Here is a 25,954-nt window from a genome sequence, read left to right as displayed (position 1 = left end):
TATGCGGCCCCGGGGATTTACTAATATTTAATTTTTTTAACATTTTCTCAACAATTTTAGGAGTAATTGTTAAAAAATCTAAAACATGGCACGTCTTGAGGAGCACTAATATCTGGTTGTGTAATATCTTAATCTAAAGTTAAAACCGATGTAAAAAAAGTCCGCTAAAAGACCTGCCTTTTCACTATCATTTCTTGTTATGTCTATTGTATTTTCATCTTTATATAAGTCTGTAACTGATACTTTAGTTTTAGTTTTTATGCGTGAAAGGGCTACGATATTTATGCTCCCAACCATTTTGGGGGCTTTGGGAGCAATGGGAGTTGGGACACCTTTCTGTTTCGAACACTTTCTTGCCAAAGCAACTATTGGCTAGATTTGATGACTTTGTTGAAAACTTCATTTCACAGATGAGGTAATACCTCAAAAACATAACAGGCGAGCAACACATCTATGTGGTTCAAATGTTTTTGGCTTTTATTAAAATATATATAAATTAGATTTTGTATCATATACAATGATAAATAGCACAATCATTGCAATCATTCAGACAGAAATACAACATAGAAAAACTGAACTTGTAATAAAATATTGTACTTATTTTATAATTTTTATATTAGTAACATCTAAACATTTTTGTATCGCGTTTTCTACATGTATCTGTAATACCAATATACATTAAACAGGTATTATACAAAAAATAAAACAAGCTTATAAAGAAAAACTCTATTAAGCAAAATAAATATTTATGATTTTTATATACTTAAATTGTCCTATGTAAGAATATTTATTCAGATGCTTTTTGCTTTCAAGGTGTATTGCATCTACAGTAGAATGAATAGGTATCTGGTACCATAATATATAATACAAACTTCTTAAGTTAAATAAGAACAACAACCACGTTTTTATGTTCATAAAACTCACTTGATTACGCACATAATATTAATGTCATTGCAAAATGTGCAACTGAGATTGTAAAGACACGTGTAAATAAGTTTGTGTTTGTATTTCTGTTCTAACTCACATATCATTTTCATGTTCACAAAATAACAACATCATATACACATAATAATTTGACAATAACAAGATTTACTCTTTCCAAATGTAACAGCAATTCAGATCATAATTAGAAACAATTTTCATTCAATATGAATGAGTAGATAACAAAAGTGTTTAATTGCTGTAAATGTGCCAAGCGATAACATTAAACTATCACTGGCGTGGAAACAATCAAACACAACAGGGTTAGGCTAGGCATATATTACACTTGGAACACGAAAATAACGCATACACCTTACATCTGACTAGATATAATTGTTCTATGAACACTTTGCTCCATGTGCCTTTGTGCCAAAAGAAACTGTTTTACACACCAATTCAGATCTATACGAATTCACACAATCTTGTGAGTTCAACTAAAATGAAAATGCATAAATATGAATCAAATTAACAACCTAGTAAGTGAATATTTATTTTCGTTGTGGTTCCATTGTAATTAATGAATACAAATCTTGCTTCAAACTTTGATAATAACACGTGGCTCTACTTGCAAACCTGAAATGCTTTTTTATTTCACATATGTTATAAACATATTATATAATTTCTTTGAACAATTCTGATAAATAAAACAGGGATTTTTTAAAGCGTATTTCATCACTTATTCTAACATTCTTAATTAATTAAACAGGGATTTTATCAGCATATTTTATGATTTCTGATTGGTCAAACAGTAAATCATGAACATACAATGTTTATTCAGACCGCTGTCCATATGTGCATACATGCCTTAAACTGCGTATTTTATAAGCTACATATGAAAACCATCAACACAATATTGGGGGGGGGTGCAGCATAACTATTGTTCCAGATATTGAATTGCTGGGCGGATACCACCGTTTCATGATCAACTCTTGACTTGGTACACCAATTATTTGATGGCATTGTTTCTGAGCATGATTGACCATTCAAAACCAACGACAGTTCAACTTGCAGGTTTACTTATTATTATAATTTAAGTAAAGAAAAATACGAGAACAGATTCAGATTATTTCAGTCAATTATTTTACATCTTTTCGTATGACAAGTATTAAGCACCAAAAAAATAGAATCAAGAGTTCCGCGGTCGGAGACATATGCTTCCCCCCCAAATCAGGGCTTTGAACTAGTGACCCCAATTTCAATAGGGGTTATCTACTGTCAAAGGCCGATGCTCATGTGAAGAAACAAGCCAATCGGTCTATTTGTTGAGGAGTTATTTATCGGAAACGATTTCCACACTTATTGTGACATTGACCTCGACCTTTGATCTAGTGATCCCAATGTCAAAAGAGGCCATCTACTTCCAAGGTCTATGAGCATGGGAAGTATCAAGACAATCGGTCAATTGATTGAAGAGTTATCTATCAGAAACGATGTTCACACTTATTGCAACAGTGACCTTGACATTTGAACTAGTGACCCCAATTTCGAAATGGGTCATTTACTGTCCAAGACCAATGCAAATGTGAAGTATCAAGCCGATTGGTCAATCCGTTGACGAGTTATTCATCAGAAACGATTTTCACACTTATTGAGACAGTGACCTTGACATTTAACCTAGTGACCCTAATTTCAAGAGGGGTCATCTACTGCCCAAGGCCAATTCATATGTGAAGTACCAAGCCAATTAAACAATCAGTTGACGAGTTATTGATCGGAAACGATTTTTACACTTATTGTGACAGTGTCCTTGACCTTTGACCTTGTGACCCCAATTTCAATAGGGGTCATCCACTGTCCAGGGCCAATGCACATGTGAAAAATCAAGCCAATCTATCAATGCGTTGACGAGTTATTGATCGGAAACGATTTGCACACTTATTGCAAAAGTGACCTTGACTTTTGACCTATTGACCCAAATTTCAATAGGGGTCATCTACTCTTCAAGGCAAATCCACACGTGAATGTTCAAGCCAATCGATCAGTCCATTGACGAGTTATTGATCGGAAACGAACTGGTCTACCGACAGAAAGACAGATCAACCGACATCCAGCAAAACAATATACCCCCTCTTCTTCGAAGGGGGGCATAAAAAGCACATGACATATTCAAATAGATGACTATGAATCTACCAACTTATAAGATCAGCTGCACTCTGGGACAACAGGGCTTCAAGTATTTGCGTAAATTCTTGTCTCTGTTTATTCTGCACGGGCTTATCAGAGCCAACAGCTAAGACATAAACTGGAATTTCACTAAAGAGAGATTTCTTCTAAACTAAAATTACCATAAAAGCGGAAAGTGTCTTCCCTGATTATAGCGCTTGCTAATCTGAAACATTTTAGGCACATGCATTAAGCCCTGATTTTCTCGAGCACAGCTTATATCTATGTACAAAATGTAAATAATATTTACAGCTGACATGTGAAATATGAATGGAATGAAATATTATGCACATATAATAACATGAAAGAAGCTTCAATGTGAAATCAGAGATATTTATGGATTATACGTCTTAGATATCACTGTTATCCTCTAAATTTTTACTGAAGACTATGAAAGTAAAGAACAACACACATTATGTTACAGCACTTTGATAAAAATAAGCTGGCTTACATATAGCTCCTGACCAGAGTGACCAATAAGCTGGCTTACATATAGCTCCTGACCAGAGTGACCAATAAGCTGGCTTACATATAGCTCCTGACCAGAGTGACCAATAAGCTGGCTTACATATAGCTCCTTACCAGAGTGACCAATAAGCTGGCTTACATATAGCTCCTGACCAGAGTGACCAATAAGCTGGCTTACATATAGCTCCTGACCAGAGTGACCAATAAGCTGGCTTACATATAGCTCCTGACCAGAGTGACCAATAAGCTGGCTTACATATAGCTCCTGACCAGAGTGACCAATAAGCAGGCTTTTCTGGCGCACATTGAATAAGACCCATTTTCGCATGATGGAGCTCAAATCATTTTGAAGGTCAATATGGAAACATCAAAAGAATAATTATGAACTTAAATAAAATAAACAACAACAACAACAATACAAAAATGGCATTAGAATCCGGTAACAAATAATTACTTGATACCAATTTGATTAGCATTTTTAACTGGTATAATTGTACACAATTGTTCAATGACAACGAAAAAATACAAAGAATAATAAAATAAGTGTAATACATGGCTGAACATGAACAAGCTTCGTCAGATTTTGAAGTATTCTAAGCATTATGTATCCCGCAAATACTATTTTTCATTAAACAGTTGAACATTGCTACTCCAAGACGGTTAATCATTATTTAAAGTCAATTTACATTCCAACTTCACAATTTTACGAACTTCAATAAACACATATAATGTTATATTTAGTCGTGTACAATTGTGTTTTGATAAATTAAGACTTTCAACATCAATGTTAAAGTTTAAACATCAGCTAAAAAATCAAGCACAAAAATCTAGCACAGGGTCATTGTAAACGGCAAGATATTTTGAACTTGCCATTAAATTTTCATTTCTTTATGAATGACATTTACATACATTTAGCTCAAAACAATATTGTGCAGAATGCTATTGATTACTATTCACAAGGGATTTAGCATTGTTAACATGCTTTATATTCGTGAGTGTTATTGCGAGGGTTTCAATATAGCATTCTTTTCTTGAATCTAGGACAGTTGTTCGAGAATTGATTTTTGGTCAAACTGTCAACAAGTTTCTTAGACTGATTTGATGTAACAATGTCTGTCTGTATACTACAGGGTACACATTGCACTTAAATACGTTTGGAGCAAGAAGGTATACTACTTCCGTTGTGAACAAATTAATTTCAAACTTTTAAAAGAAGAAATCCTTGACAATTTCCTTCTCTTTTAATTATCAACAATGACTTTATTGTAAGACCTGGATGTACTAATGTAGCAAATGCAGCTTGCTAAGATATAAATGTAACAATTTATTAGTCATCGTCATTTTAAAATTGTTTTGCAAATACCGTTATATGTATACGCTTTTATTATAATTTATTATAACATAAGTATTTGTGTTTTTTATTGCAAACACTGCAGAGTTTTTTAAAACATAGACATGTGAATCTGACGTATAATAATAAAAAGGTAAGCACAAATTAAAAAAGTTACTAATTTCTCAAGTCATGGGCTGTGATGGAGGCTTCAAGCTTTCTTTCAAATAATATATATGCTCAAATACCATACTCTTAATTCTTTCAACTTAATAATTTTTACACTTTATTGCAAACAATGCAGTTTTTTTTTAATTTGAAAATTATAAACCGGCCATATATAAATATAACAGAATATAAACATAACAGTTAGCACAAATTCAGAAAGTTATAATATAAGTTATTATTTACTCAAGTCGTGGACTGAGACATTTCTTAGTAAATAGCACAATGGGACACAAACAGAAGTGATGAAGGCTTCAAGCTTCATCTTGCTGCCAATTCTTGGCAGAGAACAGAATGAGTTAATAGCTTAGTTGTCCAGTTTAACTTCGATATTTAGTCACTGTAACTAACACACTGGAATTTTTAATTGGTTCAACTTTTCATCTTTTGGATTGTATCCCATGTTCTTTCGTAACAAGAACATGTGAATGTCTTTAAATGTGGGTCGCTCACAGTCCGAGCGGTTCCAACATTCGACCATCATGTCATAAATCTCACGGGGGCAAACAATGGGCTGTGGTAGAAGCATCTGCTGTCCGTCGCTTCTGTAGAAATGCCCCGCATTGGCTATCACTTGATCATCACTTAGATTATGATACGGTTGATCACGGGCAAAAGTCAATATTTCCCATAGCGTCACTCCAAATGACCAGACATCAGACTTAGTCGTAAACTTGCCCTAAACAAATATAGCAAACAAAGTTATACACCTAGTAAATGTTGGTGAATTTTTGCTTAAATACTCTAAATGTTTTATCCTTGCACTGACATTTCCAATGATTGTGATGATGTAAAAAAGTAGGCCTCTATCAGTATGGACTCAAAATTAAATAAAACATGTTTGTTAAATTGCTACAATCTGGATGAATAAATATAATAATGTTTGTTAAATTCGTAAAACCGTTCTTCTCCAATATTTAAAAAATAATTTTGTACTAAAAACTAATGTGTTTTAAAAATATTTGTTATGAAAGGATTTGAAATATCACAGACGAGTCTGCTCCTGCCTTAATCAAATTGTAAAACTAAATCTAAAGCACCGGTATCATTGCCATTTTCTGATTTCAATTTACAAGTTAAATAAACACAATTTCATTTGCACATAACTTTCTGATTCAATGTTTTCAAGCATGTGTTGAGTATTATTCAAGTACCAGTGATACGGAACCTTTTTTTAAATTTTTAACAAGGTTCAAATTTAAAACGTATGTACCTGCCATAGAAATGCCAAGCACTTACACCAGTTTAACCATTTAACGCTGGAAAATATTCATTTATCATTAAGTTCCCCACATGACAGAGGTTAATCATGTGAGTCTCATTCCAGTTTTGATGTCACTTTACCAGTAGTATTGACTCCCATGCCATCCATCGTATCGGAAGCACAGCTCGCCCCTCTATCTTGTAATAGTCAGCACTGTACAAACTCCGACTCATCCCAAAATCAGAAATCTTGATAGTGAAGTTCATGCCAACAAGACAGTTGCGTACAGCGAGGTCACGATGCACCATGTTCAGAGACTCGAGGTACTTCATACCAGAGGCAATTTGGGACGCCATGTAGATCAGGCACCCGTAGCTAAAATGTGCGATACAAAGTACGTACTAACAATATTTGATACTATATTTTTTCAACAAAAGCATCTTTTTAAAGAATAAGAGGGCCATGATGGCCCTGAAGCGCTCACCTGGAGTCAAGGTACTGCAATTGTTGAAGACTGTCCAGGTGATATAGTTGTAGACCCGATTTGACAAAGATTCCAACATGGCCTTGATATTGTCAAGATAAACATTTAATACATGATTCATCAAGATTGGGTCTTACATGTGGTTTCTAAAGTGGTACTATGGGTTTTTAAAGATCAGAGCAGGTGACCTTATTTTCTTACACACTTGACCCAGATTCAAAATTGGCTTTGATGTTGTAGAAATAAACATTCTGACCAAGTTTCATAGAGGTTGATCATGAATGTGGCCTCTAGAGTTGTTATAATTTTTTTTTAATAAGAATTGACATGGCAACCTAGTTTTTGGAGGCATGTGACCTAGATTTGTAACCTATTCTAGATATTTCCAAGATAAATATTCTGACCATGTTTAATCAAGATTTAATTTAAAAACATGTGGCCTCTTAAATAATGACTAGCTAAATGTTGCCAAAACCATGCGAGACAGACGGTGCACAACGCTGGACATAGCCTGTTTGCAACAGCTCACCATAAGCACTTCATGCTTAGATAAGCTACAAAAACTCAGAGGAGTACACGAGAAGGAGTTTCAAGATACTAAGAAGATTGCATGAGTAGTTAATGAGTAATCAGTGATAATTTTACAAATTTTCTAATCAGAGTCCTGGGACTCAACAACTGGCTAATCGATGAGTCCCCGAATTGAAAGAGTGAGTCCAAATATTAAACTCTGTTGTTTTTTTATAGAAATTTTAATGCAGTTTTGCGACTCACATAATTAGAAAATTTGCATCCCCTGAGGTTTTTGTGAGTCCAGGACCCGGGACTCCCAGTTAAAATAATCACTGGAGAAGAACAAGTGAAATAACTTAAAAATATGTTATTCAAGACCACATATATTTATAGTTATGCCATGAGTACTCAAGCGGTGGTCAACATTGTGGCATCTGTCTAAACCATTCATTTTTTCCCTGACTGAGCTGTCATGATTCCTCACACTAGTTCACAATCACTAAAGTTTTTTAAGACTGATGGACCGTAGACAGTAATTACTTATACTCTTCACAAGCAACAGAAATGGAGTAAAAGTGCAATATTAGTTAACAATTCATACTAGTATTTGTATATTTCTGAACGAATCAATCAGAAACAGGTCTTTTAAAAAAAGTGGCAAACCATTTTATTGATAACAGAACAGGATTACTCTTCATCAAAATCTGAACAGTTGAGATGCAGTGCAGTGCTTTGAATCTGAATCGATTACAACTGGATTGATTGAACTAAAGTGGATCATATAAAGTGATTGCTTTGATTCAAAGTGAATTATAAGTGAATTGCTTTGATTCAAAGAAAGTGGATTATAATTGTATTGCTTTGATTCAAAGTGGATTATAAGTGGATTGCTATGATAAAAATTGGATTTTAAATGGGTTGCTTAGATTCAAAGTGGATTATCAGTGCATTGCTTTGATTCAAAGTGGATTTTAGGCGGATTACTCAGATTTAAAGTGGAATTAAAGTGAATTGCTTAGATTAAAGGTGGATTATAAGTGCATTGCTCAGATTTAAGTGGAATTTAAGTGGGTTACTAAGTTAAATAGTGGAAAATAAGTGAATAATAAGTGGATTACTTTGATTATAAGTGTATTGATTTGAATATAAGGGTATATAGGGTGCATTTTTATTAGACATGAATTGATTTATTTGAAAGTGGATTGACTTGATTATAAATGAAGTCTGTTTAACAATAGCAGTCTGTGACTCACGTGAGTATTTTAGTGTTGATAGCCTGCACAGAGTTCATCTGAATGACTCACCTGAGTATTTTAGTGTTGATAGCCTGCACAGGGTTCATCTGAATGACTCACCTGAGTATTTTAATGTTGATAGCCTGCACAGAGTTCATCTGAATGACCCACCTGAGTATTTTAGTGTTGATAGCCTGCACAGATTTCATCTGAATGACTCACCTAAGTATTTTAGCGTTGATAGCCTGCACAGAGTTCATCTGAATGACTCACCTGAGTATTTTAGTGTTGATAGCCTGCACAGGGTTCATCTGAATGACTCACCTGAGTATTTTAATGTTGATAGCCTGCACAGAGTTCATCTGAATGACCCACCTGAGTATTTTAGTGTTGATAGCCTGCACAGATTTCATCTGAATGACTCACCTAAGTATTTTAGCGTTGATAGCCTGCACAGAGTTCATCTGAATGACTCACCTGAGTATTTTAGTGTTGATAACCTACACAGAGTTCATCTGAATGACTCACCTGATTATTTAGTGTTGATAGCCTGCACAGAGTTCATCTCAATGACTCACCTGAGTATTTTAGTGTTGATAGCCTGCACAGAGTTCATCTGAATGACTCACCTGAGTATTTTAGTGTTGATAGCCTGCACAGAGTTCATCTCAATGACTCACCTGAGTATTTTAGTGTTGATAGCCTACACAGAGTTCATCTGAATAACTCACCTGAGTACTTTAGCGCTGATAGCCTGCACATAGTTCATCTGAATGACTCACCTGAGTATTTTAGCGTTGATAGTCTGCACAGAGTTCATCTGAATGACTCACCTGAGTATTTTAGCGTTGATAGCCTGCACAGAGTTCATCTCAATGACTCACCTGAGTAATTTAGCGTTGATAGCCTGCACAGAGTTCATCTGATGACTCACCTGAGTATTTTAGCGTTGATAGCCTGCACAGAGTTCATCTCAATGACTCACCTGAGTATTTTAGCGTTGATAGCCTGCACAGAGTTCATCTCAATGACTCACCTGAGTATTTTAGTGTTGATAGCCTGCACAGAGTTCATCTCAATGACTCATCTGAGTATTTTAGCGTTGATAGTCTGCACAGAGTTCATCTGAATGACTCACCTGAGTATTTTAGTGTTGATAGCCTGCACAGAGTTCATCTCAATGACTCACCTGAGTATTTAGTGTTGATAGTCTGCACAGAGTTCATCTGAATGACTCACCTGAGTATTTTAGTGTTGATAGCCTGCATAGAGTTCATCTCAATGACTCACCTGAGTATTTAGTGTTGATAGCCTGCACAGAATTCATCTGAATGACTCACCTTAGTGTATTAGTGTTGATAGCCTGCACAGAGTTCATCTGAATGACTCACCTGAGTATTTTAGTGTTGATAGCCTGCACAGAGTTCATCTGAATCACTCACCAGAGTATTTTAGCGTTGATAGCCTGCACATAGTTCATCTGAATGACTCACCTGAGTATTTAGTGTTGATAGCCTGCACAGAGTTCATCTGAATGACTCATCTGAGTATTTTAGTGTTAATAGCCTGCACAGAGTTCATCTGAATGACTCACCTGAGTATTTTAGTGTTGATAGCCTGCACAGAGTTCATCTCAATGACTCACCTGAGTGTATTAGTGTTGATAGCCTGCACAGAGTTCATCTCAATGACTCACCTGAGTATTTTAGTGTTGATAGCCTCCACAGAGTTCATCTGAATGACTCACCTGAGTATTTTAGTGTTGATAGCCTGCACAGAGTTCATCTGAATGACTCACCAGAGTATTTTAGCGTTGATAGCCTGCACAGAGTTCATCTGAATGACTCACCTGAGTATTTAGTGTTGATAGCCTGCACAGAGTTCATCTGAATGACTCACCTGAGTATTTTAGTGTTAATAGTCTGCACAGAGTTCATCTAAATATCTCACCTGAGTACTGTAAACGTATAGAAATTCGTCGGTATGAAATTTCGTGGTTTAATAAAAATCAACAAATTCGTTGACACGTAATTTCGTGGATTTCAAATTTTTTGGGAATACTGACCGTCATAATAATTAAACGTTTATTAAAACAACCAGAGTAATAACGAAGCATAATCTGCTAATCTGTGTTGACAGCAAGACTTAGGGTTAATGTGCACTGAAGCATGAAAGTGTTGCCGAATGCCAATAATTGTCGAAAAGATCGATAAAGCGGCGCACATGTGGGTCCCTGCTCGCTAATTGCCATCAATGCTGTTTTGACAATATGTGCAATTCTCAGCGCAATCGGTCTCTTAGTAGTAACAATTAAGTAATAAGGTCCCCAGAATACACGTGTGAAAACTGTTATATCTCTTTTAACTTTAATTGGCACTAATTAACATATGTGATAAATCTGCAAACTGTTAATTTGACGACGTCACGTAAAAAAGTATTATTACCCAGACACTTATCAAGAAAACAACATATTGTATTAACTAGCATATCTCAATCAAACAATGTCTCTTTCAAAATGGTTGAAAACGGAAACAATTCAGACGCGTTCCCCTACTATAGCAGGATTGCCCGACCTTGCAAGCTCAGTCTATGACTGAAGCATTATTGGCACAGGTCGCTAACGATTCAGTGGAAGAAAACATTTTCAATTCGGAAAGATTTTAATTAATCAAGAAATTGTGTAATGTGACCTACTGAAGTGAAGTAATTATTACAAAAAACAAATATCTCGGATAACCGAAAACAAAAGAAAATGTCGGAAATGACATTCGGAAATGACCGATTTCGGCTAAAAGAATGTATAAATAATCGTTGGTACTTGAATTCGTGGTTCAGTGGACCAACGAAATCCACGAAAATTCGTACCACACGAAATTTAATGGTTTTACAGTATTCAGTGTTGATAGCCTGCACAGAGTTCATCTCAATGACTCATCTTAGTGTATTAGTGTTGATAGCCTGCACAGAGTTCATCTCAATGACTCGCCTGAGTATTTTAGTGTTGATAGCCTCCACAGAGTTCATCTGAATGACTCACCTGAGTATTAAGTGTTGATAGCCTGCACAGAGTTCATCTGAATGACTCACCTGAGTATTTTAGTGTTGATAGCCTGCACAGAGTTCATCTGAATGACTCACCTGAGTATTTAGTGTTGATAGCCTGCACATAGTTCATCTGAATGACTCACCTGAGTATTTTAGTGTTAATAGCCTGCACAGAGTTCATCTGAATATCTCACCTGAGTATTCAGTGTTGATAGCCTGCACAGAGTTCATCTCAATGACTCACCTGAGTGTATTAGTGTTGATAGCCTGCACAGAGTTCATCTCAATGACTCACCTGAGTATTTTATTGTTGATAGCCTCCAGAGAGTTCATCTGAATGACTCACCTGAGTATTTAGTGTTGATAGCCTGCACAGAGTTCATCTGAATGACTCACCTGAGTATTTTAGCGTTGTTAGCCTGCACAGATTTCATCTCAATGACTCACCTGAGTATTTTAGTGTTGATAGCCTGCACAGAGTTCATCTGAATGACTCACCTGAATATTTTAGTGTTGATAGCCTGCACAGAGTTCATCCTCACCTGAGTATTTAGTGTTCATAGCCTGCACAGAGTTCATCTGAATGACTTACCTGAGTATTTTAGCGTTGATAGCCTGCGCAGAAGGTGTCTCCAGCACGTGGTCCAGCAGGAACTGGTTGAGGTCTCCATACTTCATGTACTCCACAATCATACACAGCGGCTCCTCCCCCGTACACACGCCCAGAACACGCACAATGTTAGGGTCCCGTAGCTGGGACATGATCTTGATCTCCTTCAGAAAGTCTTTTCTGGAAATCATGGAATAAACATATGAGCCGCACACTATGAAAACAAGGCTTAATGCATGTGCATTGCATAAAGTGTTGTCCCAGATAAGCCTCTGTCTCCTCCCACCAAAAGATGAATGTGTGCCTACCAACCAGGCTCTGTCCTCTCCCACCCCAAGATGACTGTGTGTCTACCAACCAGGCTCTGTCCTCTCCAACCCCAAGATGACTGTGTGTCTACCAACCTGGTTTTGTCCTCTCCAACCCCAAGATGACCCCGTGTCTACCAACCAGGCTCTTTCCCCTCCCAACCCAAGATGACTGTGTGTCTACCAACCAGGCTCTGTCCTCTCCCACCCCAAGATGACTTTGTGTCTACCAACCAGGCTCTGTCCTCTCCCACCCCAAGATGACTGTGTGTCTACCAACCTGGCTCTGTCCTCTCCCACCCCAAGATGACTCTGTGTCTACTTACCTGACTCTGTTCTCTCCCACCACAAGATAACTGTGTGTCTACCAACCAGGCTCTGTTCTCTCCCAACCCAAGATGACTTTGTGTCTACCAACCAGGCTCTGTCCCCTCCCATCCATGATGACTTTGTGCCTACAAACCTGTCTCTATCCCCTCCCACCCCAAGAAGACTGTTTGCATACCAACCTGGCTATTTCCCCTACCACCCCACGATGACTTTGTGCCTATCAACCTGATTCTTTCCCCTCCCACCCCAAGAAGACTGTGTGTCTACGAACCTGGTTCTATCACCTCTCACTCCAAGAAGACTTTGTTCCTACCAACCTGGCCCTTTCCTCTCTCACTCCAAGAAGACTGTGTGTCTACCAGCCAGGCTCTTTCCTCTCTCACTCCAAGAAGACTGTGTGTCTACCAACCTGACTCTGTCCTCTCCCTACCCAAGAAAACTGTGTGCCAACCAACCTGGCTATTTCCCCTCTCACCCCAAGATGACTGTGTGTCTACCAACCTGGCTATATCCCCTCTCACCCCAAGATGACGGTGTGTCTACCAACCTGACTCTGTCCTCTCCCACCCCAAGATGACTGTGTGTCTACCAACCTGGCTATATCCCCTCACCCGAAGATGACGGTGTGTCTACCAATCTGATTCTGCCCTCTCCAACCCCAAGATGACTTTGTATCTACCAATCTGGCTCTGTCCCCTCCCACCCCAAGATGACTGCGTGTCAACCAACCAGGCTCTTTCCCCTCCCACCCCAAGAAGACTTTGTGTCTACCAACCTGGCTCTGTCCCCTCCCACCCCAAGAAGACTGTGTGCATACCAACCTGGCTCTGTCTTCTGCGTTGGTTCTGAGTATTTTCACGGCCACCAGGCACATTCTGGACAGTGTGCGGTTCATTATGAAGTCTTCCTCAACAAAGTGACTCATGTTCACTGCATCACACAGGTGAACCTACATGGAAAGAGACTAACAAGTAAACACACAGGTGAACCTACAAGGGAATGGATTGATAAGTTACATGTATCACAAAGGTGAACCTACCAGGGAATGAGGTTATAAGATACATGTATAACACAGGTTAACCAACAGGGAATGGATTGATACGTTACATGTATCACAAAGGTGAACCTCCATGGGAATGAAGGGATAAGTAACATCTATCACACAGGTGAACCTACATGGAAATGGAGTGATAAGTTACATGTATCACACATGTGAACCTACATGGGATTGAAGTGATAAGTTATCACACATGTGAACCTACATGGGATTGGAGTGATACGTTATCACACAAGTTAACCTTCATGGGAATGGAGTTATAAATTATCACAAGCATTAACCTACATGGAAAGTGATTGATAAGTTACATGATTATATCACACAGGTGAACCTGCATAGGAATGGAGTGATAAGTTATTACACAGGTGAACCTATCAGAGAAGGGAGGCGGAAAACTACAACGGGCGAGGCATGGTCAGGGGTGATAACCCCCAAAAAGGGTTAGGGTAAGGGTTAGGATTAGGGGTCGGGTTAGGGTTAGGGTTGGGTTTAGGCTAACCCAAACCCTAACCCGACCCCTAACACTAACACAAACCCTAACCCTAACCCTCTAACCCCCCCTTGCGCAATACCATACCATGCCTCGCCCGTTGTAGTTTTCCGCCTCCCATCAGAGAATGGATTGATAAAGAATTGACAGGAATGTAGGGCATAATAAAATGTTAGTGTTCTTAAGGAAACAACAGTATTGCACTCTAATTGTTATTGTTAAATGTAATTTAGATTGATTGCTGGTAATAAGTTTGTTTCTGTTCTTGAACACTATTGAGTATTTGTTCTTTTTTGTAAGTTTACTTAAACTGACATGTGAATAATAATCCAATCACTAAACAATCATATAATGAAATGATTTACTTTGATTGATCTGTTTCAATTAAAATGATAGACGCTTGCATATTAATAAAAAGATCCTATAACACATTTTAAGAATTTTAAAGTCAGATAATGCATATATGATAGTTCTATACTCAAATCCTTAGTTAAAGTCAGATAACAAACACAGTAAGAGTGATCTCCCATTACAAACGCAGTAAGAGTACTCTCCCCTAGCAAACACAGTAAGAATGCTCTCCCCTTACAAACACAGTAAGAGTGAACTCCCCGGCCTACCTCTCCAAACTGACCCTGTCCCAACACCTCGATGAAGCGTAGGTTCTCGCGTGGAAATTCGTTTACAGAAACATCAATGCTGAGAAGCAGCTCTGCATTGGGAACAGCGTACACATTGTTGCCACTCACACCCTGTAAAATAATATGAGCTAAGTTCTAGAGAAACTGAGCTTTATGAGTAACGTGTTGTCCCAGATACCAGTAAGCATGTTCAGTCTGCATAACTTAATAAGGAATAAGCTAATACTTTCTGTTTAAATTGATTTTTTTTGCTTCAAGAAGGTCCCTCCTTAACAAAAACTGTCTAGACGGAAAGTGCTGTCCCAGATTAGATTGTGCATGCTGAAATCACTTCTTTTTTTTTAAAGTTAAGCAAACTTACACTCGAAGCTCTGTTCCAAAGCAATACCTAGTTTCTATTTACCACATTATAGTTGATGTGTGTATTTTAATGATAAATGAACAAAAAAACACAACCATTTCTTGCCCAAAATGAGGGTTTATTCAGGAAATTAAATTATGACAACTTATAGGTGTCAGTATTTTAAGTCAATGACAAGTTTCTAATCCAGAACAATAACAAGAGTTCCGCGGTCGGAGATGACCGCATTGAAGCCGGATTTTTGATTTAAATGACAGGAAAGTACCTTTCGTGTTTTTGTCAATGCAATACTTAAATTACTGAAATATTGTTCAAAGGTCAAAATGAAATGTAAGTACTTTTCAAAGCATGAGCAAACCTTGTGTTATGTTTTGAATGCATGCATATACATGAACAACAATAACATTTAAGGTCACAAATATGAACTTGAATTGACAATTAGGAAAGTTTGATCTCAATTTTTTTATTAGCAAATTAGTAACATATTGTTTGAAGTTTCCATCAATTTCATGACCTCGACCTTCAAATGAATGACCTTGAAATGACCAGTGGTCATCTAAGTGTGCTTGCAAACCTTTACGTCAAGTTTGAGATTCTAGGTCCAAGCATACCAAAGTTACAACAATTTTAACATTTTAACATTTAAGTTCACAGTGACCTTGACCTTCAAATGAATGACATTGAAATGAATGACCTTGAAATGACCAGTGGTCATCTAAGTGTGCTTGCAAACCTTTACGTCAAGTTTGAGATTCTAGGTCCAAGCATACCAAAGTTATAACAATTTTAACATTTTAACATTGAAGGTCACAGTGACCTTGACCTTCAAATGAATGACATTGAAATGAGCAGTGGTGATCTTCTAGTACTGGCCAACCTTTATGTCAAGTTTGAAGACTCTAGGTACAAGCATACCAAAGTTATAACATGGAATAAGAACTTTAACATTTTTACCTACCAAAGTTATAAGAACTTTAACATTTTTACATTCAAGGTCACAGTGACCTTGACCTTAGAATGAATGACCTTGAAATGACCAGTGGTCATCTAAGTGTGCTTGCAAACCTTCATGTCAAGTTTGAAGACTCTATGTCCAAGCATACCAAAGTTATAACAATTTTAACATTTTAACATTTAAGGTCACAGTGACCTTGACCTTCAAATGAATGACATTGAAATGACCAGTGGTCATCTTCTAGTACTGGCCAATCTTTATTTCAAGTTTGAAGACTCTAGGTACAAGCATACCAAAGTTATAACATGAAATAAGAACTTTAACATTTTTACATTCAAGGTCACAGTGACCTTGACCTTCAAATGAATGACCTTGAAATGTCCAGTGGTTACTTACTAGTTCTGGCCAACCTTCATGTCAAGTTTCAAGACTCTAGGTCCAAGCATACCAAAGTTATAACAACTTTAACATTTTTACATTCAAGGTCACAGTGACCTTGACCTTCAAATGAATGACCTTGAAATGTCCAGTGGTTACTTACTAGTTCTGGCCAACCTTCATGTCAAGTTTCAAGACTCTAGGTCCAAGCATACCAAAGTTATAACAACTTTAACATTTTTATATTGAAGGTCACAGTGATCTTCACCTTCAAATGAATGACCTTGAAATGACCAGTGGTCATCTGTTAATCCTGGCCAACCTTCATGTCAAGTTTGAAGACTCTAGGTCCAAGCATACCAAAGTTATACCATGAAATAAGAACTTTAACATTTTTACATTCAAGGTCACAGTGACCTTGACCTTCAAATGAATGACCTTGAAATGACCAGTGGTTACTAACTAGTTATGGCCAACCTTCATGTCAAGTTTCAAGACTCTAGGTCCAAGCATACCAAAGTTATAACAACTTTAACATTTTTTATATTGAAGGTCACAGTGACCTTGACCTTCAAATGAATGACCTTGAAATGACCAGTGGTCATCTGTTAATCCTGGCCAACCTTCATGTCAAGTTTGAAGACTCTAGGTCCAAGCATACCAAAGTTATACCATGAAATAAGAACTTTAACATTTTCGAGCACGCCGCCCGCCCGCCCCCCCGCCCGCCCGCCCGACAACATCAATCTATAAGCCGAGATTTTTTCGAAAAAAATCCGGCTAAAAAGTATGAACAAAACCCTACTAATACTGGCTTCACTTGCCTGCAGGGAAGGTATATGAGAGACCTGGGTGCTGATATACTTGCCTGCATGGAGGGTATATAAGGGACTTTTGTGCTGCTATACTTGCCTGAAGGGAAGGTATATTGGGGACCTGTGTACTGATTATGTCAGCTGCAGCGTAGAGTGCATCATACTGTGGGGGTGGCTTGTCGAGGTTGTTCTGCTTGCGCGCCTGTGGAAAGGTCATCAGGGCTGACTTGGTGACATCTGGGACAGCGTAATCCTGGCTTTCTGCTATAGAAGGTAACAGCTATATTGAGATGATTGTAAAAGCTGGGCCAATAACTATGATAACACTTGAGATTAATGTTGGTTTTCATTTTCAATATTGAATCAATTAGAACGAAATCTAAAACGCTTTGACAAAATTACTTGCTAGGGTAATTATCTAAATTTCAGAGTTTTTTTCTGAGAGTATAATCCCTGGACCAGCCTCTGCAGCCACAAACCTTTTGAACTTAAGTCATAGTGACTTTTAAACTCAATTGTAAATATATTTTATAAAGAAGACCCAAGTTTTGTATCAGTAATTGAAATTTGTTTGAATATGAAGCATTCTTGGAATGTCAATTTATTGAAAAAAAAAGAACAAAATAGACTTTAAATGAAACAGGCACATACAGGAATTATATGCTTCATATTGAGTCCATTGGCTCTGTAAAACCACATGTAGATGTATTTGACAGAGATCAAGCCTCTCTTGAAAGTCACTCCATGACCTCCCAGCATTCAATGAATACATCAGCCATTACATCACTCAATATTATTATGATCTGAACTTAATAATAAATAATTAAGAGAACCAATTACACATTTAACTCAATAGTTATCACAGAAATCGTTTTTAAGCTACAATTTCTCACTTCTAAAAACTATTTACTGAAATTGAACATTCTGCAACAAACAGTTAGACTAAAAATTGATGTTAGTCTGGTACAAAACTATTTCATGAAGAAAGCAGAAAATGTTAATGCAAGCATAAGTACACATACTTATACCATGCAGTAACTAACAACTCCCCTATTTGAATTAGAGATATGGGGAAAATGTGAATATATCATGCAGAGTATAGAATTATGGAATGGCATAGTTCGATTTCTTAGCTGAATTAGTTGCCATTTTTGGCTTTATACAACATAAATAAACAATTTTATCAAATCACACATTAAAAATATTCTTACCTTGATTTTTTCACTATCATATTATAAATTTAGTGTGATTAATATTTTGTTGGTGTTTTTCATAAACTTTGGAAAAATATTGATTTGGGAAGATACAATTATGGCCCATAACCCCAAGCATCAAGCAGAACCAGCCTAATTCCTGGTGAAGGTAATTCTGGGAGGTCAGTCAGATTAGTATTAAACTCCTATGCACCAAGCAGAACCAGTCTAATACCTGGTGAAGGTAATTCTGGAAGGTCAGTCAGATTAGTATTGAACTCCCATGCACCAAGCAGAACCAGAATAATACCTGGTGAAGTAATTCTGGGAGGTCAGTCAGATTAGTATTGATCTCCCATGCACCAAGCAGAACCAGTCTAATACCTGGTGAAGTAATTCTGGGAGGTCAGTCAGATTAGTATTGAACTCCCATGCACCAAACAGAACCAGTCTAATACCTGGTGAAGTAATTCTGGGAGGTCAGTCAGATAAGTATTGAAGTCATGCACCAAGCAGAACTAGTCTAATACCTGGTGAAGGTAATTCTGGGAGGTCAGTCAGATAAGTATTGAACTCCCATGCATCAAGCAGAACCAGTCTAATATCTGGTGAAGGTAATTCTGGGAAGTCAGTCAGATTAGTATTGAACTCCCATGCACCGAGCAGAACCAGTCTAATACCTGGTGAAGGTAATTCCGGGAGGTCAGTCGGATTAGTATTGAACTCCCATGCACCTAGCAGAACCAGTCTAATACCTGGTGAAAATAATTCTTGGAGGTCAGTCAGATTAGTATTGAACTCCCGTGCACCAAGCAGAACCAGTCTAATACCTGGTGAAGTAATTCTGGGAGGTCAGTCAGATAAGTATTGAACTCCCATGCACCAAGCAGAACAAGTCTAATACCTGGTGAAGATAATTCTGGGAGGTCAGTCAGATTAGTATTGAACTCCAATGCACCTAGCAGAACCAGTCTAATACCTGGATAATGCTATTCTGGGAGGTCAGTCAGATAAGTATTGAACACCAATGCACCAAGCAGAACCAGTCTAATACCTGGTGAAGATAATTCTGGGAGGTCAGTCAGAATAGTATTGAACTCCCATGCACCAAGCAGAATCAGTTTAATACCTGGTTAAGTAATTCTGGGAGGTCAGTCAGATAAGTATTGAACTCCCATGCACCAAGCAGAACCAGTCTAATACCTGGATAATGTAAATTATGGGAGGTCAGTCAGATAAGTATTGAACTACCATGCACCAAACAGAACCAGTCTAATACCTGGTGAAGATAATTCTGGGAGGTCTGTCAGATAAGTATTGAACTCCCATGCACCAAGCAGAATCAGTCTAATACCTGGTGAAGATAATTCTGGGAGGTCAGTCAGATTAGTATTGAACTCCCATGCACCAAGCAGAACAAGTCTAATACCTGGTGAAGATAATTCTGGGAGGTCAGTCAGATAAGTATTGAGCTCCCATGCACCAAGCAGAACCAGTCTAATACCTGGATAAGGGTCATTCTGGGAAATCAATCAGATAAGTATTGAACTCCCATGCACCAAGCAGAACCAGTCTAATACCTGGTGAAGATAATTCTGGGAGGTCAGTCAGATTAGTATTGATCTCCCATGCACCAAGCAGAACCAGTCTAATACCTGGTGAAGTAATTCTGGGAGGTCAGTCAGATTAGTATTGAACTCCCATGCACCAAACAGAACCAGTCTAATACCTGGTGAAGTAATTCTGGGAGGTCAGTCAGATAAGTATTGAAGTCATGCACCAAACAGAACTAGTCTAATACCTGGTGAAGGTAATTCTGGGAGGTCAGTCAGATAAGTATTGAACTCCCATGCATCAAGCAGAACCAGTCTAATATCTGGTGAAGGTAATTCTGGGAAGTCAGTCAGATTAGTATTGAACTCCCATGCACCGAGCAGAACCAGTCTAATACCTGGTGAAGGTAATTCCGGGAGGTCAGTCGGATTAGTATTGAACTCCCATGCACCTAGCAGAACCAGTCTAATACCTGGTGAAAATAATTCTTGGAGGTCAGTCAGATTAGTATTGAACTCCCGTGCACCAAGCAGAACCAGTCTAATACCTGGTGAAGTAATTCTGGGAGGTCAGTCAGATAAGTATTGAACTCCCATGCACCAAGCAGAACAAGTATAATACCTGGTGAAGATAATTCTGGGAGGTCAGTCAGATTGGTATTGAACTCCAATGCACCTAGCAGAACCAGTCTAATACCTGGATAATGCTATTCTGGGAGGTCAGTCAGATAAGTATTGAACACCAATGCACCAAGCAGAACCAGTCTAATACCTGGTGAAGATAATTCTGGGAGGTCAGTCAGATTAGTATTGAACTCCCATGCACCAAGCAGAATCAGTTTAATACCTGGTTAAGTAATTCTGGGAGGTCAGTCAGATTAGTATTGAACTCCCATGCACCAAGCAGAACCAGTCTAATACCTGGATAATGTAAATTATGGGAGGTCAGTCAGATAAGTATTGAACTACCATGCACCAAACAGAACCAGTCTAATACCTGGTGAAGATAATTCTGGGAGGTCTGTCAGATAAGTATTGAACTCCCATGCACCAAGCAGAATCAGTCTAATACCTGGTGAAGATAATTCTGGGAGGTCAGTCAGATTAGTATTGAACTCCCATGCACCAAGCAGAACCAGTCTAATACCTGGTGAAGATAATTCTGGGAGGTCAGTCAGATAAGTATTGAGCTCCCATGCACCAAGCAGAACCAGTCTAATACCTGGATAAGGGTCATTCTGGGAAATCAATCAGATAAGTATTGAACTCCCATGCACTAAGCAGAACCAGTCTAATACCTGGTGAAGATAATTCTGGGAGGTCAGTCAGATAAGTATTGAACTCCCATGCACCAAGTAGAACCAGTCTAATACCTGGTGACGATAATTCTGGGAAGTCAGTCAGATTAGTATTGAACTCCAATGCACCAAGCAGAACCATTCTAATACCTGGTGAAGTAATTATGGGAGGACAGTCAGATTAGTACTGAACTCACATGCACCAATCAGAACCAGTCTAATACCTGGTGAAGATAATTTTGGGAGGTCAGTCAGATTAGTATTGAACTCCCATGCACCAAGTAGAACCAGTCTAATACCTGGTGAAGTAATTATGGGAGGTCAGTCAGATTAGTACTGAACTCACATGCACCAATCAGAACCAGTCTAATACCTGGTGAAGATAATTTTGGGAGGTAAGTCAGATTAGTATTGAACTCCCATGCACCAAGTAGAACCAGTCTAATACCTGGATAAGGGTAATTCTGGGAGGTCAGTCAGATAAGTATTGAACTCCCATGCACCAAGCAGAACCAGTCTAATACCTGGTGAAGGTAATTCTGGGAGGTCAGTCAGATTAGTATTGAACTCCGATGCACCAAGCAGAACCAGTCTAATACCTGGTGAAGTAATTATGGGAGGTCAGTCAGATTAGTACTGAACTCCCATGCACCAATCAGAACCAGTCTAATACCTGGTGAAGATAATTCTGGGAGGTCAGTCAGATAAGTATTGAGCTCCCATGCACCAAGCAGAACCAGTCTTATACCTGGATACGGTAATTCTGGGAGGTCAGTCAGATTAGTATTGAACTCCCATGCACCAAGCAGAACCAGTCTAATACCTGGTGAAGGTAATTCCGGGAGGTCAGTCAAATTGGCGGCCATGCTACCCCTATTTACGATAACCGAGTCCTTTGTTTCGCGATGACCATTGTGCTTTGGACGCTCTGTAAATGTTTAAGTTAAAAACATATCTCCATAAGATATTGTTGGATACAACTATTTATACTCACCATAAAATAGTTCTTGTTCTAAACAAGTACTAAGATTGTACTTTGATTAAAAATGTTGGATTCTGAAACAATTAAATAACCCAACTTTAAGTGGAAATTGAAAAATTGTCATTAAACAAAGGCAAGTCTTAAGATATCGTATAATATTTGCATCAACTGGAAAGCTTTACGCCTGGAACCATGGATTGTAAAATGCTTTTTTCTATGGATATCTGTCTTAATGATTGTGTTGGTCAAGTTAAACAATTTGATAAAATGAATAAGATGTGTTTGTGAAACACAATGTCCCCCTATATGACGTTTGACCTTGAAGGATGACCTTGACCCTTCACCACTCAAAATGTGCAGCTCCATGAGATACACATGCATTTCAAATATAAAATTGCTAGCTTCAATATTGCAGAAGTGACATTACATGAGCAATTTTGACCCATATATTTGACCTTGAAGGATGACCTTGACCTTGACCTTTCACCACTCAAAATGTGCAGCTCCATGAGATACACATGCATGCCAAATATCAAGTTGCTATCTTCAATATTGCAAAAGTATTCATAAAATAAGCGATTTGGGCCACATATATTTGACCTCTGACCTTGAAGGATGACCTTGACCTATACCTTTCACCACTCAAAATGTGCAGCTTCATGAGATACACATGCATGCCAAATATCAAGTTGCTATCTTCAATATTGCAAAAGTACTCATTAAATGAGCGATTTTGTCCACATAATTTTGACCTCTGACCTTGAAGGATGACCTTGACCTTTCATCACTCAAAATGTGCAGCTACATGAGATACACATGCATGCCAAATATCAAGTTGCTAACTTGAATAATGAATTACTGCAAAAGTGTACATTAAATTAGCGATTTTGACCCATATATTTGCATTTGACCTTGAAGGATGACCTTGACCTTTCACCACTCAAAATGTGCAGCTCCATGAGATACATATGCATTCCAAATATCAAGTTGCTATCTTCAATATTGCAAAAGTTATTGCAAATGTTAAAGTTGGCGCAAACCAACCAACCAACAGACCAACCAACCAACAGACAGGGCAAAAACAATATGTCCCCACTACTATAGTGGGGGACATAAAAAACACTGATTCTAGAAATTCTTTCCATCATTGCATACAACTCATCAAAACCTCTAAATGGCCTCACAGTAATGTTTAGTTTAGTATGAGTTTCAAAACAGAATATTGTTCAAATATAAATTATTTGTCTTTTTGTGAAACATGATTATTTTTTATTTTATTAAGCAAACTACTACTAGTCAATGTCTACCATAGTCTGTATTCACTAAGCTTCATTGCTACAACTAGGCAATGTCTACCATGGTCAGTAATCACTAAGCTTCTTGCTACTACTAGTCAATGTCTACCATAGTTGGTATTCACTAAGCTTCATTGCTACTATTAAGCAATGTCTACCATGGTTGGTATTCACTAAGCTTCTTTGCTACTACTAGTCAATGTCTACCATAGTTGGTATTCACTAAGCTTCATTGCTACAACTAGGCAATGTCTACCATGGTCAGTATTCACTAAGCTTCTTTGCTACTACTTGGCAATGTCTACCATGGCCAGTATTCACTGAGCTTCTTGCTACTACTAGGCAATATCTACCATGGTCAGTATTCACTAAGCTTCTTGCTACTATTAGGCAATATCTACAATGGTCAGTATTCACTAAGCTTCTTGTTACTTCTAGGCAATGTCTACCATGGCCAGTATTCACTAAGCTTCTTGCTACTACTAGGCAATGTCTACCATGGTCAGTATTCACTAAGCTTCACTGCTACTACTAGGCAATGTCTACCATGGTCAGTATTCACTAAGCTTCTTGCTACTATTAGGCAATATTTACAATGGTCAGTATTCACTAAGCTTCTTGCTACTATAAGGCAATGTCTACCATGGTCAGTATTCACTAAGCTTCATTGCTACTATTAGGCAATGTCTACCATGGTCAGTATTCACTAAGCTTCTTGCTACTACTAGGCAATGTCTACCATGGTCAGTATTCACTAAGCTTCTTGCTACTATTAGGCAATGTCTACCATGGTCAGTATTCACTAAGAATCTTTCCTACTACTAGGCAATGTCTACAATGGTTGGTATTCACTAAGCTTCTTGCTACTATTAGGCAATGTCTACCATGGTTGGTATTCACTAAGCTTCTTTGCTACTATTAGGCAATGTCTACCATGGTCAGTATTCACTAAGCTTCTTGCTACTACTAGGCAATGTCTACCATGGTCAGTATTCACTAAGCTTCATTGCTACTACTAGGCAATGTCTACAATGGTCAGTATTCACTAAGCTTCTTGCTACTCCTAGGCAATGTCTACAATGGTCAGTATTCACTAAGAATCTTTCCTACTACTAGGCAATGTCTACAATGGTTGGTATTCACTAAGCTTCTTTGCTACTACTAGGCAATGTCTACCATGGTCAGTATTCACTAAGCTTGATTTTTATTTTTGACAATGTCTAACATGGTTTGTATTCACTAAGCTTCTTTGCTCCTACTAGGCAATGTCTACCATGGTCAGTATTCACTGAGCTTCTTTGCTCCTACTAGGCAATGTCTACCATGGTCAGTATTCACTAAGCTTCATTGCTACTTCTAGGCAATGTCTACCATGGTTAGTATTCACTAAGCTTCATTGCTACTACTAGGCAATGTCTACCATGGTCAGTATTCACTAAGCTTCTTGCTACTACTAGGCAATGTCTACAATGGTCAGTATTCACTAAGCTTCTTGCTACTACTAGGCAATGTCTACCATGGTTGGTATTCACTAAGCTTCATTGCTACTATTAGGCAATGTCTACCATGGTCAGTATTCACTAAGCTTCTTGCTACTACTAGGCAATGTCTACCATGGTCAGTATTCACTAAGCTTCATTGCTACTACTAGGCAATGTCTACAATGGTCAGTATTCACTAAGCTTCTTGCTACTCCTAGGCAATGTCTACAATGGTCAGTATTCACTAAGAATCTTTCCTACTACTAGGCAATGTCTACAATGGTTGGTATTCACTAAGCTTCATTGCTACTACTAGGCAATGTCTACCATGGTCAGTATTCACTAAGCTTCTTGCTACTACTAGGCAATGTCTACCATGGATGGTATTCACTAAGCTTCATTGCTACAACTAGGCAATGTCTACCATGGTCAGTATTCACTGAGCTTCTTTGCTCCTACTAGGCAATGTCTACCATGGTCAGTATTCACTGAGCTTCTTGCTACTTCTAGGCAATGTCTACCATGGTTGGTATTCACTGAGCTTCTTGCTACTACTAGG

General features: G+C 38.0%; 1 protein-coding gene across 1 annotated transcript in view; it reads right to left on the bottom strand.

Annotated features, from left to right (window-relative positions):
- Nucleotides 1-454: 454 nt before the first annotated feature.
- The window catches only part of LOC127851611 (discoidin domain-containing receptor 2-like), a 232,970-nt gene continuing 207,470 nt past the window's right edge, over nucleotides 455-25,954 (bottom strand). The window contains exons 11-17 of the mRNA XM_052385440.1: nucleotides 22,461-22,565; nucleotides 17,691-17,857; nucleotides 15,064-15,195; nucleotides 13,718-13,845; nucleotides 12,241-12,438; nucleotides 6,512-6,746; nucleotides 455-5,846 (exon numbers count right to left, since the gene is read on the bottom strand). Coding sequence (XP_052241400.1) covers nucleotides 5,514-5,846; nucleotides 6,512-6,746; nucleotides 12,241-12,438; nucleotides 13,718-13,845; nucleotides 15,064-15,195; nucleotides 17,691-17,857; nucleotides 22,461-22,565 — 1,298 coding nt within the window. The 3' untranslated portion in view covers nucleotides 455-5,513. The remainder of the gene's footprint in view (nucleotides 5,847-6,511; nucleotides 6,747-12,240; nucleotides 12,439-13,717; nucleotides 13,846-15,063; nucleotides 15,196-17,690; nucleotides 17,858-22,460; nucleotides 22,566-25,954) is intronic.

Source organism: Dreissena polymorpha, chromosome 11 (assembly GCF_020536995.1).
Source record: "Dreissena polymorpha isolate Duluth1 chromosome 11, UMN_Dpol_1.0, whole genome shotgun sequence".
NCBI classification, from domain to species: Eukaryota; Metazoa; Mollusca; class Bivalvia; order Myida; family Dreissenidae; genus Dreissena; species Dreissena polymorpha.
This window is presented reverse-complemented; position numbering and strand designations above follow the sequence as displayed.